This window comes from Nannobrachium achirus, assembly GCF_963921795.1.
Source record: "Nannobrachium achirus genome assembly, chromosome: 21".
In the NCBI taxonomy this organism is placed as follows: Eukaryota; Metazoa; Chordata; class Actinopteri; order Myctophiformes; family Myctophidae; genus Nannobrachium; species Nannobrachium achirus.
In genome coordinates, this window is record NC_137828.1 from 20,084,876 (window position 1) to 20,101,543 (window position 16,668).

Consider the following 16,668-nt stretch of genomic DNA (forward strand, 5'->3'; position numbering starts at 1 on the left):
TTTAAACAGTGTGGGATGTAAGGGGATTATATCTGCCCATAGGTGAGAATTATGAGTCTACAATGTGTGTGAATTGTGTTTGCCATCTGCTTGCACCCTGTCAATACCTATAATCCACATGTAAATAAAATGCTCCTGCTGCTGGCTCTCTCTCTCTCCATCTGTCTTCTTAAGGACAAACATCATCACAAGGTGAGAGAGTAAAAGCACTCTACAAGAGTTGTGATTTATGGCTACATTGTTACATTCGTGAGTGTCTTTGGTAAATTCATCAGAGTGTGTTTGTATCATACTAGAAGTTCGCCGGGCCTCACCTCTAGTGTCGGTGCGTCGCGGCTATAGGATAATATTATTCCTCAAATACAAACACCTCGGGTACAGGGTGGCTTGTGCTGTGTTGGCTTAAAGACCCAGTGAAATGAAAAATATGTTTTTCACACTTTTAGAGCTTATCCGTGGTAATCATATGGGCATTCCTAACACTAGATGCCAAAAAAATAAACCATGAAAATAAACCATTTTTGTGTATATTTATATCAAAGGTCCCTAAATAGGCCTTTCTTAATTATTTCCTGTGAACAGAAATTCAAAAAGTGAAGACATAGACAGGTCCGCTTGCATATAAATGAACCTTTGATTACATTCACCTGTTTCTTTCCCATTGCTGGCTCCCATTACTCCCATTACTCAGATTTTAAATCCCATCGCCTGAAGGGCTGGTCCCCTCAGATTGGTTCAGAAACACACAGGCTTCCTTTTCAAACTGAAACTTCAAAATAAAATACCCAAAATAGTCATTTCATTGGGTCTTTAAAGTGGCAGGTAGACATTGTAGACGCTAACAACACCGCTGCCGATGGACACAAACACACACACACATGGGCAGCGATGTTGTGGGGGGGGGGGGATAGACAACTTTTGTCACGTGCAGGCAGATTCTCTGCGTGTGTGTACAAAGCATGTCGCGAGCTGCGCTGTTGTGTGCGCCGATAGAAGACGCAGTTACACAACATTTTGTTTGCATATCGAATTCAGTTCACCTGCCGTTGGATCCACGCGTCATCTACTCTTTAATGGATAGCGAAGCAATGTTTTGGTGAAGGGAGATCCTAGGTGTTGATCAACGGAAAGGACACACAAACAGCAAGGTTTGTCTCGCAGCCTATCAATGATGATTGGATTCCTTATCTATACCAGAAGAGGCCTAGCTCTACTCTCTGCCTGATGGCAGCATCACTAGATGTAGTGAGGAGTGACTACTGCCGGCAAGGGAGACATTCCCCTGGGTCCTAGAGAGAGCCAGCAGTGGCAGAGGAGGATACAGGACATGGAGAGGGTATATGACTCCTCCTTATTGCAGCTGCTTGAGGGGAGGTCTGTCTGTTTGAGGTATAAGATGCTTCTACTACTCAACACACCATATCTTTTCATCGAGTTCTCAACAACTTGCTTTAATGCATGGATTATGGTATCACTTATCAGACGTCAGAGTTAAAGCAAGGAGGCATCTCTCCACTTTCATTTAGATTAACTCTCTCCGAACGCTCAGCATTCCTCCATCCTGTAATCGCACACAATCAAAAGATTCCCACAAGGCATTGTGGCTTCATGGAAATGGTGTGCAATTTATCTGAGGCAGATTTCAGATCAGGAATTCACAGGAACTCAAGTTATTTCAGGTATTATATCTGAGATACAATTCTTCACCAAATGATTTACCGCTGATTTTGACTATTCCATTTTATTGGTTGAAATGGAATAGGGAAGAAAAAAAAAAGAGCTAGCCTCAGGCCCGCAGCCCAGCAGTCCAGGCGCATATCACATACAGTAGGCTCTGATGATTAAGTCCCACACATTTTGAGTGTGCAGATCTGCTACTTTTCATGTATTTGAAGTTGAATCCGGAATAGTAACAGTTTTGAACACAATTATGAGGTTTCCACCCGACAGAGACGATATAGGATTTAAATGTTAAAGGATCCAGCAGGCTGACATACTGTAGTAATTCTACTAATCTGCTGAGTGATGACGCTTAGGATGCAAATGAAGAAAAGTACAACCCGCACTCACTTTAAATCTAGGAGTTAATAATGAGTCAGCAGCAGCTTAGGATGCAAAGCAAGGTGCTTAAAAGTCAGCCAGACTGGCTTGTTGTGAACCCCCCCCCCCCATCGCAGCGGAAGTGGTTTACCGGTCCCACTAAAAAATCTCCCAAACATTTTAATACTAAATTATTTGATATACTACATTCAATAAATACCCTTTGTTCAGCGATTTTCAAAATGTTCTTTTCATAGAAACAAAGGTTTTATGGTCATGATTCACTGCAATCCTGGATGGCTTGGTTCTAGGCTTAACATAATTGTTACAAATATTTTCGCGAAAGTCTATGAGGAAAATGAACGGGAGATTTTTTAGTGGGACCAGTAAACCACGCCCACTGCGATGCTCTATACAGTAGTGGTTTTAAATGAAAAATGTGTGCATTTGCATGGAAGGATTAGAAGGCATGTTTGAGAGTCCCCGCCAAGCCCCGACCGCCGGCGACCGGGCAGTTAAGAGCAGTAGAGCAATTGCAGCTATAGAGAGAACAAAATGAGTATAAATTATTGACTCGTGGAGGCAATTAGACAAAGCATGCACTCTTCATAATCCTGCTCAGACATGTTTATCGCCCATGAAGAGCTCATATACAGCCATACAGGTCACAGGCATGTAAGCGTGACACAACAAGCATTTGATTTGCATGACAGCTTTTTAATTATTGACTCTCACACATGCGTGTTATAGTATACCCATAAAGCATGGGCAGTTAGGCTTCTGTCATCCGTGTCCTATCCATACCGCAGCCATTGTGGAAATAATATAGACATCTGCATTCAGGGGTGTCACAAGGGGAGGAAAGTGGGACTGGGTTACTAGGGCCAAAGGTGGAGGGGCCTTATTATTTTATACTTTAGCTATTGGAAAATAGCAGATATACAAGCTCACAGCACGGCACCGAGTGCTGCACTGTGAGCTTGTAGATCTGCTATTTTTGAAAAGTCGTGAAAATGTGCGCAAATCTTTGAATATATGTACTTTTTAAGTACATTTGTAACTCAAATTTTGCTTCTGGCTGGTCCCTGGAACGACATGTTTTGAGACCGGGGGTCCGTGGGCCAAATGCATGTAATTTTGGGGGTCCTCGACATGAACACGTTTGAGCACCACTGACATAGAAACATAGAAGGATTTGAAATATTCAAAGACTTGCAAAAATTTTCACGATAAAAAAAAAAAAAAAAAAAGCAGATCTACTCGGTGCCGCGCTGTGAGCTCGTATATCTGCTATTTTTCAATAGTTAAAGCACAAAATAATGCGTAATTAATGTGTTCCCCTGGGGGGCCGCAGTGAATTCTTGTACCCAGGGCCCAGAATTTGATGTGACACCCCTGTCTGCATTGTGTAAGTAGAAACTACTTCCGTGGTATCCATGAAGAACATAAAGACTCTCCTGCGTCTCTTGTGACAGCAGCACGTTGTCTGGCATGAATATGACAGTAATGCATGTTGCAGTTAATGAGATGTTACCTATAATAACATATACACACTATAATCATATGGGCCTACGCTACATAAATCTCCAATAGCATTGTTTACGCACGCTTCACATTGTGTCATAGTAAAAAGGGTGTTGTACAGTAATTGTGAAACACATTGAAAAAGAGTCCCTGGTTGCCAGTATCTTTAAGAATGTATTATTGTCCTAACATGGTCTCCACCTCCTTTCCTTTCACACAGACAGAGCCCACAGAGTCAGAGAAAACAGCAATAAGACAGAAAGGAATTGTAATTCAAGGCCACAGAAGTTGGTAACAGGATTGCAACAGCAAAGTGTGAAAAGCAATCGTTGCCAAGTCTTAACGCGTTCAAAGACCACAAAACATCAAACAGGGTTTCAATGTTCAGCGGGATGACAACAAAAGGAAAAATGAAAACAGTTTCTTGCTGAGAAATTAGGGATTTTTGACCCATTAAAAACCGGGAAAGCATCCGTGTCATTCTAGATGTCTTTGGCTATTCAAGAATATCAGATAACAAGCTCATAGCGTGTCACTTTGTGCCGCACAATGAGCTTATAGATCTGATATATTTTTTTAAACAAAATATAAATCTTTGCTTCTGGAGGTCCCTGGAACAAGATATCTTCAGAAATATTTATATAATATATTTTGGCGTCCTTGACATGACAAGCCAAGGTTTGAGAACCACTGATATAGCAACATAACGGTAGGTTTTTCTGTTAGGATTTAGAAAACATTTGTAGAATCGGCCTAAAGTCTTAGTGAGTTAAAAATGGCAATATGTTTTTTGTTTTTTTTTCATTTTTACGGACACAACGGAAGCCCCTATCATCTTATATGAATGATTTATTATTAATTTACAGAATGGTTTAACAGTGTTTACAGCCAGACAGTGTCAAAGGTTGCCAAGGCGCATAGATTTTGCACACAGTATTGGCACAACCCCTCAGTCTTTGATTTGATTTTTCTGTGCTCAATATGCATGGCCCAGTTTGCTGCAGCTTTCTGAACCCTTTCAAGACGAAGGCCTAAGACAGCGGTTCTCAAACCTTTTTAGCTCAAGACCCAAAAGAGAAATTAGACGTTTGCAGATCTACAAGCTCACTTCGTGTCGCGGTATGAGCTTCTCGAGCTGCTATTTTTACTATTTCTTAAAACATTGCTTAGTACATTTCATAATTCATGACATTTCTTAGATTTCTTTATGTAATTCATAAAATTATATATTTTGTTAATGAAACGGTTATTTTTTGTAAATCTTTGGAAATAATGACAACAAAAAAGTAAAAACTAAATATAGGAAACGAAAATAAATAAATACGAGTCGCGACCAATAAAAATGGGTCCGCGGCCCAAAGATATGTATCCCGATCCACTGTTTGGGAACCACTGGCCTAAGAGATAGCAGATTGAGCACGACATAACATGGAAACTTGTGCTGTTTGCATTTCCTCCTGCATTGAATTGCCTCCTCCTCCACTCTGGTGAAGATTACACAGCAATGAAACACTCACAGTTATGGCTTCTTCTTCTTCCTTCATTCAGATTAATATGGGTAGCTGAAGGGAATGCTTTGTAAATGGCTTTGACTGTAAATGTGTCAAGGCTGTCAGTTTTCCGTCAGTTTGATCCCTATGTATTGAGCACTTTCCCTGTGATCTAACTCAATAAAACGCCAAAGGGAGTTAAAATAATCACATTCAACTCTGATCCTCTCAGACGTCTGCCTTTTGTGCACCATAAATACGTCCTACTTTCTTCAGTTCTAGAAATACGTCTCTTTCAGAGGCTCCAGGCTTCCAAGTTAATTTATAAGTGGCATACAGAGACGTTGATATCCCAGGCTATGAAATGCATACAATCCGTACAGTTGAGAGCATTTGCTGTGTGATGCCTGATTTAAACTCGGTTGTGTGCCAAAAATAGCAGCTCTACAAGCTCCCGCGACACATTGCATGGCAACACGTTGTGAACTTGTAGACCTGCTATTTATTAACGAGCGACACTGACACACAACTACTGTATGCTAAAGATAAATCACTGACATTTCATCTGGTAGGCCTTAGGGATGGGACGATACGCGATATTATCGTTTATCGCGATAAAAAAAACACTCAAAATAATCGTATCGTGGAGAGTTAATTCATCGTGATATCTTCCTCTGTAATGCACTGATCAATTCACCTTTTATTTGCCAAGCTGCATATCCGCTACCATTTAGGCATTTAAACCCTCTATAATTGGTAAAAGTTACTTATAATAAAAGGTACTTGATACAGTCTTTTTTCACTCTCTATCAAATGTCTTTGCCAAAAAATAGGCGATCTACGCATTGCGACGCGTTGTGAGCTTGTTGATCTGCAATTTTTTTGGCAAATGTTCCACCCCAGGATAATGGATTTTGATTATTGCGATAATATCGTAAATCGCGATTTATTTTGTCAAAATCATCGTGATATTAAATGTTCATATCGTCCCATCCCTAGTAGGCCTGCCTTGCGAATCAATGCTTCAAACCATGCATGGCACATTAATTAGGATACGTTTATATGAAAATATAGTCGGCATGATTCATAATTATATCCATATTTGAGCAATGAAGCACCATCACCATCCTTTATCGTCTGTCAAGCTGATTTGCTAAAAATAGACACTGCAGACTTTTGTAGATCCCATAATAAAGGGGAGAAGCACTTAAGGAGTGCACATCATTTATAATTCATTAACAATCTAACCAGCACTTTTACACACAAGAACCATTTTTTCTCCAAAGTTAAATAAATAAACGTTATAAATATATTAAAGAACCATTTTAATGTAAAACATTTCTCCCTTTGCAAACATAGGTTTGCCCTATAATGAAAATAAGGGCTCTGTCTTGCGCGTTGCCTCCCTTTAAACTTTTTAGGCATTTCTTTTACTATTTTGAAAATACATTTTAAAATAGTTCAATTGGCCAATTTGCATCGCACGTTGTGAGCGTGTAGATTGGCTATTTCAGTGGTCTTTAACGTTTTCAGGCCAAGGACCCCTTAGTAGATGAAGCAGGGACCCCCACTACCTTTTCCATATAGTTTCATCGTTTGACAGCACACGTATTCATCAGTGTATTTTGGATTCATGTCAATTTGTGTTTTCAGATATTTAACCACTTGAACCGTCAATACATAATAAATTTGACCTTTCACTCTGTACTCTTTTTCCCCTCTACACCAAACCGAAAATAGCCGATCTATAAGATCACAACACCTTGCGAGCTTGTAGATCTGCTACTTTTGGCTAAAGTTCTCAGAATAAGGACACTAGGGTTCAAGTGGTTAATATAAAAAAGGGGAAACACACAAAGATTTGGAGGCCCCCCTGTAGTGACTCTGAGGACCCCCTAGTGGCCCCGGACCCCCTGTTGAAGACCCCTTTAAAATATGTTTTTTTTCCCTTCAAAATAGTCAAAAAGAAAAATCCCTAAATAGTTAGTGATAAGGTAAGAGCCCATGTACAACCAAACAAATACAATATAAGATACAGAGCTTGAACACAGAGATGATAAAGCTACCCTTTTTGTTTTTCCTTAAGGAGTAGCTCACCCATAAAATGACTTTTTTTTCCTATCAATTACACACCCCATGAAGCTTTGAATTCATGGATGTTTCCTCAGCTGGTAGGTTCCATTTGGTTCCATTTGTACACTCTCAGAGTTATGGTGGTACCAATACCACTGGTGGAACCAGTGGTATTGTAATTGTATACCAGACGTGAAGCCACATAACCAGCAGTGCGATAAAACATGTTTTGATCCAGAAACGGTTCCTAAATGTGATGGAACCGATTCCAGTTCCTCAATGTTGGATCCGGTTCCTCTGATTCCTCCGGTCACAAATATTAACTCTTTGAGTCTCCACCGGTAATCAAAATTATTAATTGATAGAAAATAAGTTGTTTTTTGGGTGAACTATTCCTTTAAAGGTGATACACCATGCATTTAAAAAGTATTTATGTCATATTGTTTATGTCCCAAAAACGTTTTTCAAAAGGTTTGAGGCTAAATTACCACTCCTGAATACCACATACCACGCCTCTCTCATTTTTGAATGGCTCTCAGAGCATTTCAGCTGCAGTACCACCTTTGGCCTGAACTGCGCCACCCCCCCCCCCCCCCCAAATCTTTTTGAAAAAGTTTTTTTTTTTTTTAAATAATCTTTTTTTGGAAAAAAAAAAATGTTTAGATTTATTTTTATTTTTATGATGACGTCACAATCGGCAGATGACGTCACAATCGGTAGAGTTCTCAACGGGCCTGAAAATTAAGCCCCAGCCCTAACTGGGCCCAAACTGGGTCAGCCCGAGGCCCTATCCGGCCCGACTAGTTACCATACATTTTAGGCCCTACCCTACCCTAAATGTCGGGTCAGGTTCGGGTATGGTCGGGTTCGGGCAGAATTTGAGAACTCTAACAATCGGCAGCAAATCTGGATAGCCTGTTTTGAGAACCCGTGGGATACTTTTAACCTTCGCCTTCTCAAAACCAGAGAAAGACACAACGGTCAGAAATGGGACTTTGTGAGGATAGAAGGTGCTAGTGGGACCCCAAAAAAAGGTTTTAAAATAGGAAAAGTGAAATTTCATGGTGTATCACCTTTAAGCATATATTTTTGTACAATATATAAATAATCTGTTATCTTGTATATGTTTTTTTATTTTAATTTACATCAACGCTCAGTGAAAAATAGGACTTTTTAGGGAGAGATGGGAAGCTACAGTAAACAAGACACCTCTGTGTCAGTGCAGCTGAACCTGCAGCAGCAGCAGTAATAGTCGGGACTTTAAGCTTGGACGGTTTTCAGGACGGCTCCGTCAGGCGGAAGTACAGCTGCTATGACGCGATTGCCGTAGCAGTCAGAGTCGTTAAGCAAACAGCCGTCGGCGACAGGTTCCCACCCCTTTTACTGAACTCTTTGGTTCCCATGGTGACACGTCTATGCAGCAGACGTTGTAGACGCTACGTGGAAAGGTACCGATGTTTCTGGTTGACATTGGCACATTTCACTCAGGTTTTATCATCTCACTCATGTCACTTTGTCTGCTGACCTCACCTCACTCAGCAACAAAATAAAAATAAAATAAACAAAAATAAAAATAAAACAATCCACAGGAGGCAAGCAGTGATCACCCCATGATGTGCACTGCAATGTATTTTAAAATGCACTACATTGCAGGCGTTTTTTGAGAGTAAAAAACTAAAAAAGAAGACACGTGTGACATGCATGATTGCCCCAGGAAATGTGCCAATCTCAACCCCAAACAACGGTAGCTTCTGCCGTAGTAGGAAGGGCTGCGACGGCAGGCAGGTTTGCACTGATCCATGTCCGGTAGCCGTCATTGCTTAAAGTCCCTAATGTTAACTGTCCAAGCTGTCATAACCCAGCCTCCTCATCACACTGCCACACGTGTTCTCTATCAAGCGCACGTCCTTCCGGGACATGTTGTCCCTCCACGCGTTAATGCTGTCCGCTGAGACGTCCCCCTCGTGCATGAGGTTGGACAGGTTGGAGGAGGTGGCCAACAGGAGCTGGTTGAGGGCGGCCGGCGCCAGCGGCGTGCCCAGGAAGGCGTGTATCCTCTGGGCCGTCTCCCGCGGCCAGAGCACCACGTCCTCCAGCCTCACCCGCAGCGGGCGGGCCTCCGTGGGCAGCAGAGCCTCGTCGTCGTCGCCTGTGACCCGCAGCGAGGCGGCCGTGTGCGCCAGCCACAGGTGGGCGAGCAACAGCACAGCGTTAGGGTTGGCCGAGGAGGCCAGCAGCTTGGGTATAGTTCTGAACTCTGGCACCAGAGTCGGGCATCCGTCGCCCTCCTTGAACATCAAGGACAGCTGCTGGCGGAGGTTCTGAAGCGTGTACAGGCCGGGCTTACTGTCGTACAGCATGCGGTAGATCCATGCCCGGGGGTCTCTGACCACGTAGATGGACCTCAGCGAGGGTCCCACCACCTGTAGCATTTACAAAGCACACCATAATCGACTCCTAATTCTGCACTGAGAGACTGTTTGAAGCCAAGAAGAGCAGGTATTGGTTGAGGGGAACATTTTATGCTTAAAGCAACTATATGGACAGAATACATATTAAAAAGCAAATGTGTATCTGCAAAAAAGTGATACAAATATGGAACAGCTGTGAGAATTATTTTAAAATGGGTAGCTCTATTTGCAAATGTAAGAACATTTATCAAATTAATATGGTTATGAAATATTATACGTTACTATAATATTGTCTTTGTTTTTGTTTCTACCCATTATTCAGCAATAGTTTTTCTGTTTTATATACCGGTAGTTTATTTAAAGTAAGAAGGGTAGGCGATGGTATAAGCTAAAGCTTCAGCCTACTAGCTTTTTGGTATAGCTGCCTTACGCTGTTTTTTTGTTTTGTTTATATTGTATGAAATGTCATATTTGTACAATATGGCTCATCATGACAGAAACTATAAACTATGTAACTATAAACTATAACAAACTAACTAACTAACTAACTAACCTCCTGGATGAAGGGCAGCTTCAGGGTCCAGCTCCCGCTCCGCATGCCGAGGACGACCCTGGCGTTGGGGAACTGGGCCACGTGGCGTCTCATCTCCCGGACGTCCTCTGCGTCTCGCTCTAGGCTGGCTCGCCGCTTGGCCTTCAGCTGGCTCCTCCCCCCCGTCCTCTTCCTCCTGTCCCGGGAGGAGGAGGAGAAGGCTCTGATTGTCTGCTTGACCCGGGCCCCGCCCTCGCTCTGCAGCGGGACGTTGTGCAGGTGCTGCTTGGTGTTGTGGAGCAGTGAGTGCAGCCAGCCCTGGATGGACAGCAGGACAGTCTACATTATTACATCATCGTCTAATTCAGTGGTTCTCAAACTTTTCGAACATCGTTTTCCCCCGAAATTCTTCTTTAAAACCCATTTAGGCCTAGAATTATTGAATGCTTTAACCAGTGAAAAATAGCAGATCTACAAGCTCACAGCGCGGCACCGAGTGCCGCGCTGCGAGCTTGTAGATCTGCTATTTTTGAAAAAGTCGTGAAAATGTGTGCAAATCTTTGAATATTATGTATTTTCAAAGTGAACGTTTGTAACTCAAACTTTGCTTCTGGGTGGTCCCTGGAACTAAATATTTTGAGATGGGGGTCTGTGGCCAAATACATATCATTTTGGGGGTCCTTCACATGAAAAAGTTTGAGAACCACCGACATAGTAGTCTCTCAAGAACAGACGAACTGAGCTAAGTGAAAAGTGAAAAGGACCTTTTCTTTGATGATGGCTGGCCAGATTGCTGACAAAGAAACATAGTTTTTTCAAAAAATCTTAGAATGATTCAAAAGACACTAATAGAATCGGGTAAAAATTCAAATTTTCATGATTTTTCAAAAATAGCAGATCTACAAGCTCGCAGCGTGGCACTCGGTGCCGTGCTGTGAGCTTGTATATCTGCTATTTTTCAATAGTTAAAGCATCAAATAATGATACTCAATAATGTGTACCCGTTCTAAATGGGTTAAAGTGTCAACTTAAATTAGTAATCATGTCAGCCCTATACCTGGACCATCGTAAAGCGCCCGGCCGCGGCGTCCGACCGCGACCACTGGCAGGCGTCGGCCAGCGGGTGGAGCTGGAAGTCGGTCTCGGGGATGTCCAGGAGGTGCTCCGTGGGGACCCGGACGTAGAGGAAGTCGGAGGAGTTGTGGAAGAGGTGCTGGAGTATCTCTGAGCCGGAGCCTGGCAGGGAGGTTATGAGCACCGTGGGGAGGGGGAAGGGATGCTGATTGTACGGCCGTTGAACACTGCGCTCGCTGCTGGCATCAGCATCGCTGCTGCTGCTGCTGACACCCGTCTTCCACTTCACCTTCACATAGAAGCAACACAACAGCATAAAAACTATTTGTATTGTCAGGACAAAATTCCACTCGTCCTAGAAAATGTGCCCTCTTGGCCCCCAAACTGTGGAATAAACTCCCTGTTGCACTTAGAACTACAGACTCACTCGCTAGCTTCCACCGTGGCCTGAAGACTCACCTCTTCAGACTCCACCTAAACCCATAGCACTTACCTACCCACCCAATGACCATGCATGAAAGCTAGATAGCATTTTTCAGGTTTTTTATATAAAACCTTTTTACTGATTAGTTGCTCGGACAGCTCAGTCTACCGACGTTATTTTTGTCTAGATTGATATTTCTATGTATTTGATATATTGATGTTGATGTATTGATGTATTACCTTGCTTATTGTAAGTCACTCTGGATTAAGAGTGTCTGCTAAATGCCTAAATTGTAAATTGTATTTAATGAAACTTATCTCTTAACTTGTATCTTAGCTTGACATTTGTATTTGTTTTAACTTATGCCGACACTAAAACTAACCCTAACCCTAACACTAACCCTAAACCTAACCTCAGTAACCGTGTCGAGTAACTAACCTGCAGACGCTACTCGGAACAACGGACCGGGGGAACAATGAGCAGACCCCACAAAAATAAGCTCAGCTTATAGTCAGCCCGCACCTTTTCGGTCCACTAACATTAGTATAGACTTAAAGGGATATTAATATGTGAGCAGGCCGTGTTTTTTCGCTAACTTTTTTCATTTATTTTTAATAATTATTTTTTGTATTTCATTTTTTTCCATTTTCCCAAATAATTATTAAAAATAAATGAAAAAAGTTATTGAAAAAACACGGCCTGCTCACGTATTAGGAGGGTAGTATGAGTCACCAGAAAAATAATGGGTGTTTGTAATGAATCTATCATGGTTAAAATGGAGTTTGAAGTTACAATGGGTGTGTATGGGGAGAGAAGCCCCTGTTGAAAGTGGAATATCCCTTTAACAATATGTATGTCTATACATCTGTTCTGTTAACTGGAAAGAAAGAAATGCATGAACTGACCCCGCAGAGCAGCTGATCACAGCTGTTGGAGACCAGCAGCAGCTCAGTGATCCACAGCAGCAGCACCGTCAGCAGGGCGTAGCGCATCAGCCTGCTGAAGCACACGTAGAACCTCCTCTGCACGCTCACAAACCCCACGGCCGCGCAGAGCACCACCCCCGCAACCACGTTGACCGCGAAGCCAAAATCAAACAGCTGATTGTCGTCGCTGCCGCCACCGATCGGCGGCTTGGGAACGAGCCGCCCCGTCGTCCCCAGGCCGTATCGCACGGTCCGACGTCCGTCCTCCACTTTGGCGTGACCTCCGAAGCCCAGGTAGCTCCACCGGGCTCCGATGTCTTTGTGGTTCGTGGCGACGGAGACTATTTTCTCCGTGCCGTTTACGATCAAAGAGAGCCTCACCCCGTTCTCACTAGTGTCCGTAAACCTGCAGCCGGACACCTTGACGTAGGGCCCGTGCATCACGTACGCCACCCGGCTGACCGCGCCCGTGGCGGGGAAGGTGACGTTGACGTACTGCGTCCATCTCTTCTTGAACTCGGCCGCCTGCTCCGCCTCCTGGATGCTGGGGGCGGGGCTGCGGCCCTCGGCGTCCAGCCAGAACATCTCGTAGTGGGCGTCCCACACGTCCATCAGCGCGCCGTGGTAGCGGTCCAGGGAGCGGTGGGCCACGTACTTGAAGTCGATGTCCAGGTTGTGGAAGAAGGCGCTGAGCGACGACACGGGCGAGTCGTCGCGCTTCTCCACGTGGTCGAGCACCAGCAGCGTCTGCGAGTCGAGCAGGACCAGCGCCCTGGATCACAATCACAACCAGATTTATCAGCTTTACAAAAGTAAAAAGAAAGTGGGTGAAATATAGTTTTCGTGCCAGTTATTTCCATAGCAAAACAACAAGGGGAAGGGCAAGGGGGAAGGGAGCTACTGTAGATCAATCAGATAGAATGATCAGGGGTCCTCAACATTTTTCAGGCCAAGGACCCCTTAGCTGAGAGAGATGAAGCAGGGACCCTCCCCTGCTGAAGTCCTGTTAGATATGGGCTTAATATTGATGACATCAGGGATCTCCATATATGGGCATAGAGTGGTTCCCATGACATCACAACATACACGTACAATCCCTTTTATGCCCCTACATGGAGATCCCTGTCTGAACCAGCCACACCACTGTGATGTCACCTGTTTATGCCCATATATGGAGATCCCTGCTCTGAGTATCTGACATCACTGTGATGTCACCTGTGATGTAACAGTGATGTGTCAGGGGAACCACAGTGTCAGGTGTTACCCGTCCGGACGGATATGGACAAACTGTGCCGGTTCTGACAGGAAACTGCGACCTATGGTCGCAATTATCTTGAATGCTGAATAAAAATATCATATATAAATAAAAATAAAAAAAGATCAGTACCTGTACACACTCTTCAGTCCCATGGAGGGAGAGTAGGCGCCCGCCGCCTCGCCACTCACAAACATGGTGTCCTCGTGGGCGGAGGCGGCGACCAGCTCCCCCTGGGCGTCGCCCACCCCGGGGTCGGTCCAGCGCAGCCACTTGGCGCACTCCCCCAGCTGCCCCTCCCACGGGGCGTTGCACTGGCTGCTGGGGGAGGGCCCGAACACCAGCACGTTGTTCAGGTAGCTGAGCTTGGGTCCGTAGAGCGCTTCAGACACAAACACCTGGTGGACAAAATCACCAAGTCAGTCTACTATAACCTAGAACAGTGGTTCGCAACCTTTTCAGGCCGCAACCCCCCAAATAATCATATTTTAACTGGGGACCCCCCCCCCCCCCCCCCGTCCTGACTAGTACTACAGTATAAGAGTTGAGGAATTACATTTGTTATAACATGTTCTAATGTGAAAATAGCAGATCTATATGCTCACAATGCCTCGCGTTGCAAGGCGTTGTGAGCATGTAGGCTATTTTCACAATTTCTGTTTGACAATTTGGCCAATGTTTAATTTGTCAGGTGATAGCTTATCACCTAAAAGTTGAGGTGATCACCCTTCACCTTGTACTATGATAAAGCCTTAAGACTGCCTCACCTGTCCGTTGGGGGCGAAGGTGAAGGAGTTCTGGTCGGGGTGCTCGTGTCCCGGGTTGAAGCTGTTCCAGCCGTCTATCCAGGAGTAGCCTGGCTTGCGGTGGACCATGTCGTAGACGGCACGGCCGCCCAGCTTCCCTGACTTGAAGGACACGAAGGTGTTGCCCTGGCCGGCGCCGGGCAGCCCCGCCCCGTAGGTCACCACGCCCCAGTTGGGGAAGACGTGCATGCGGGCCTCGCCGAAGCCCCGGGGAGGCTGAGGTGCCAGGCCAGCGTCGTACCTATAGGGGTGGGTGATATGGTGATAAATATTGTTGAGATGATACGATATTCCTTTTCAGAGATATCATACTATATTGTGATACAATGAGGGAGCCTAATAAAATAAAGCCTGTTGACTCTGACTGTGTACAAATTTCCTTTATACACTGTCAGAGTTACATACTTGCATGGGTCAATTTTAGACCTCCCAAAAAGAACCCAGAGAGTCCCTGGGCTCCACTTTGAGGAGCACTGGTCTAAATGGTCTGTTACTCCTTTTTCTTTTTAGTTTTTGTTACCTTGTAGGTGGTCGTACTGTTAAGTAACTTAAAAAAAATAACCATAAAAACCAACATGGGACAGCCGTAGCTGAGTGGTTAGGGAGCCTGCCTTGGGAGCCAGAGCTCCTGGTTGTCATAGGTACGATTCCCGGCCAGGGAGCTATGTGTCGATGGGTCCCTGAACAAGACTCTTAACTCCTAGTTGCTCCCTGAGCGCCACACAAGGCTGCTCACTGCTCCTAGTTGTTATAGGATGTGTAAAATGCAGAGAATAAATTTCATGTATGTGCAAATGTACTGTGACAAACAACTCCCCCAGGCGTGGGGCCAATGAATGAATGAATGAATAATTTTATTTGAGTGTCATGCCACCTCGTGGCCCATCCCTAATGGGATTATATGACACCTTTTCAGAAAGGTTACAATATTCTTAGATACATTCCTTTTTCTTTTTTCTATACATCCGTTACCAGTATAGGCTACAACATAGATACCAGCGGGGGGAAAACAAAATAATAATAAAATAAAGCAAAACAGAGCATATGGTACTTAACCCCTACTGGTTGTACAATGCTTTTTTTCTCAAGTCCCAGGCTTTCTCAAAGTAGTTTGCCAGTTTAAATACATGTTTTTCAAATAGACAGTTAATACGTTGTGAGTCACTGATATCCCACATATAAATATCGTCAATATTATTAAACAACTCTTCTCTGGGTCCCGAATAGAAGGGACAATACAGAACAAAATTATACTCATTTTCCATTTCATTAAGATCACACATTTGACAGATACGTTCTTCTTCATCCAACCCAACATAACGACCCGTTTCAATATGGAGTGGCAGAATACCTCCTCTAATCTGAGCACAGAGTGACCTTTTTTTCTTTGGCAGGTTAAATAAAACATATTTTTCTGTATAATAATCATACTTAATTTCTCTGTATGTACGCAATTTTGGTTTACTCCTATGGGCCTATATTATTATAACATGAAAAAGAAGCGTGATAATATTGTGTATCGTGATACAGATTAAAAAATAAATATATATATATATATATATATATATATATATATATATATATATATATATATATATATATGGTGACAGGGTTCCCACACATTTTTTCCAATTAATTTCCAAAACTTTTCCAGAATATTTAACCCGATTTCCAGGACTATATAACAATAATTCAGCTCAATAACAGGTCGCTTACTCCTATGTGCAATGCCCAAAGACAGGTAGTGTATGCCAGTGACCTTTTCAGGCCTTGACCCCCAAAATAATCATATTTTAATTGGGGACCCCCCACCCTGACAAGCACTAAGAGTTAGAGGAATTTTGTATAACACGGTTCCATTGTGAAAACAGCTGATCTACATGCTCACAACGCCTCGCGCTGCGAGGCGTTGTGAGCATGTAGATCGGCTATTTTCACAATTTCTGCCTCTAATATTTGACAATTTGGCCAATGTTTAATTGTTCATTTCAGAGGTATTAACAAAATCAATAACCAAAGACAATGCATATATAGCTATTTTTTCCAGGACCTTCCAGGACCCTTGATAAATTCCAAAACTTTTCCAGTACTGGACAAATATTTTTCTAATTTC

At 43.4% G+C, this 16,668-nt stretch overlaps 1 protein-coding gene across 1 annotated transcript in view; it reads right to left on the reverse strand.

Moving 5' to 3' along the window:
- Window positions 1–8,962: 8,962 nt before the first annotated feature.
- LOC308306630 (dermatan-sulfate epimerase-like protein) overlaps window positions 8,963–16,668 on the reverse strand; it is a gene marked incomplete at both ends in the record, with an annotated part of 76,716 nt that continues 69,010 nt past the window's right edge. The window contains 6 exons of the mRNA XM_080751671.1: window positions 8,963–9,550; window positions 10,092–10,388; window positions 11,128–11,433; window positions 12,474–13,266; window positions 13,882–14,147; window positions 14,517–14,796. Of these exons, the coding sequence (XP_080607797.1) occupies window positions 8,963–9,550; window positions 10,092–10,388; window positions 11,128–11,433; window positions 12,474–13,266; window positions 13,882–14,147; window positions 14,517–14,796 (2,530 nt within the window). The remainder of the gene's footprint in view (window positions 9,551–10,091; window positions 10,389–11,127; window positions 11,434–12,473; window positions 13,267–13,881; window positions 14,148–14,516; window positions 14,797–16,668) is intronic.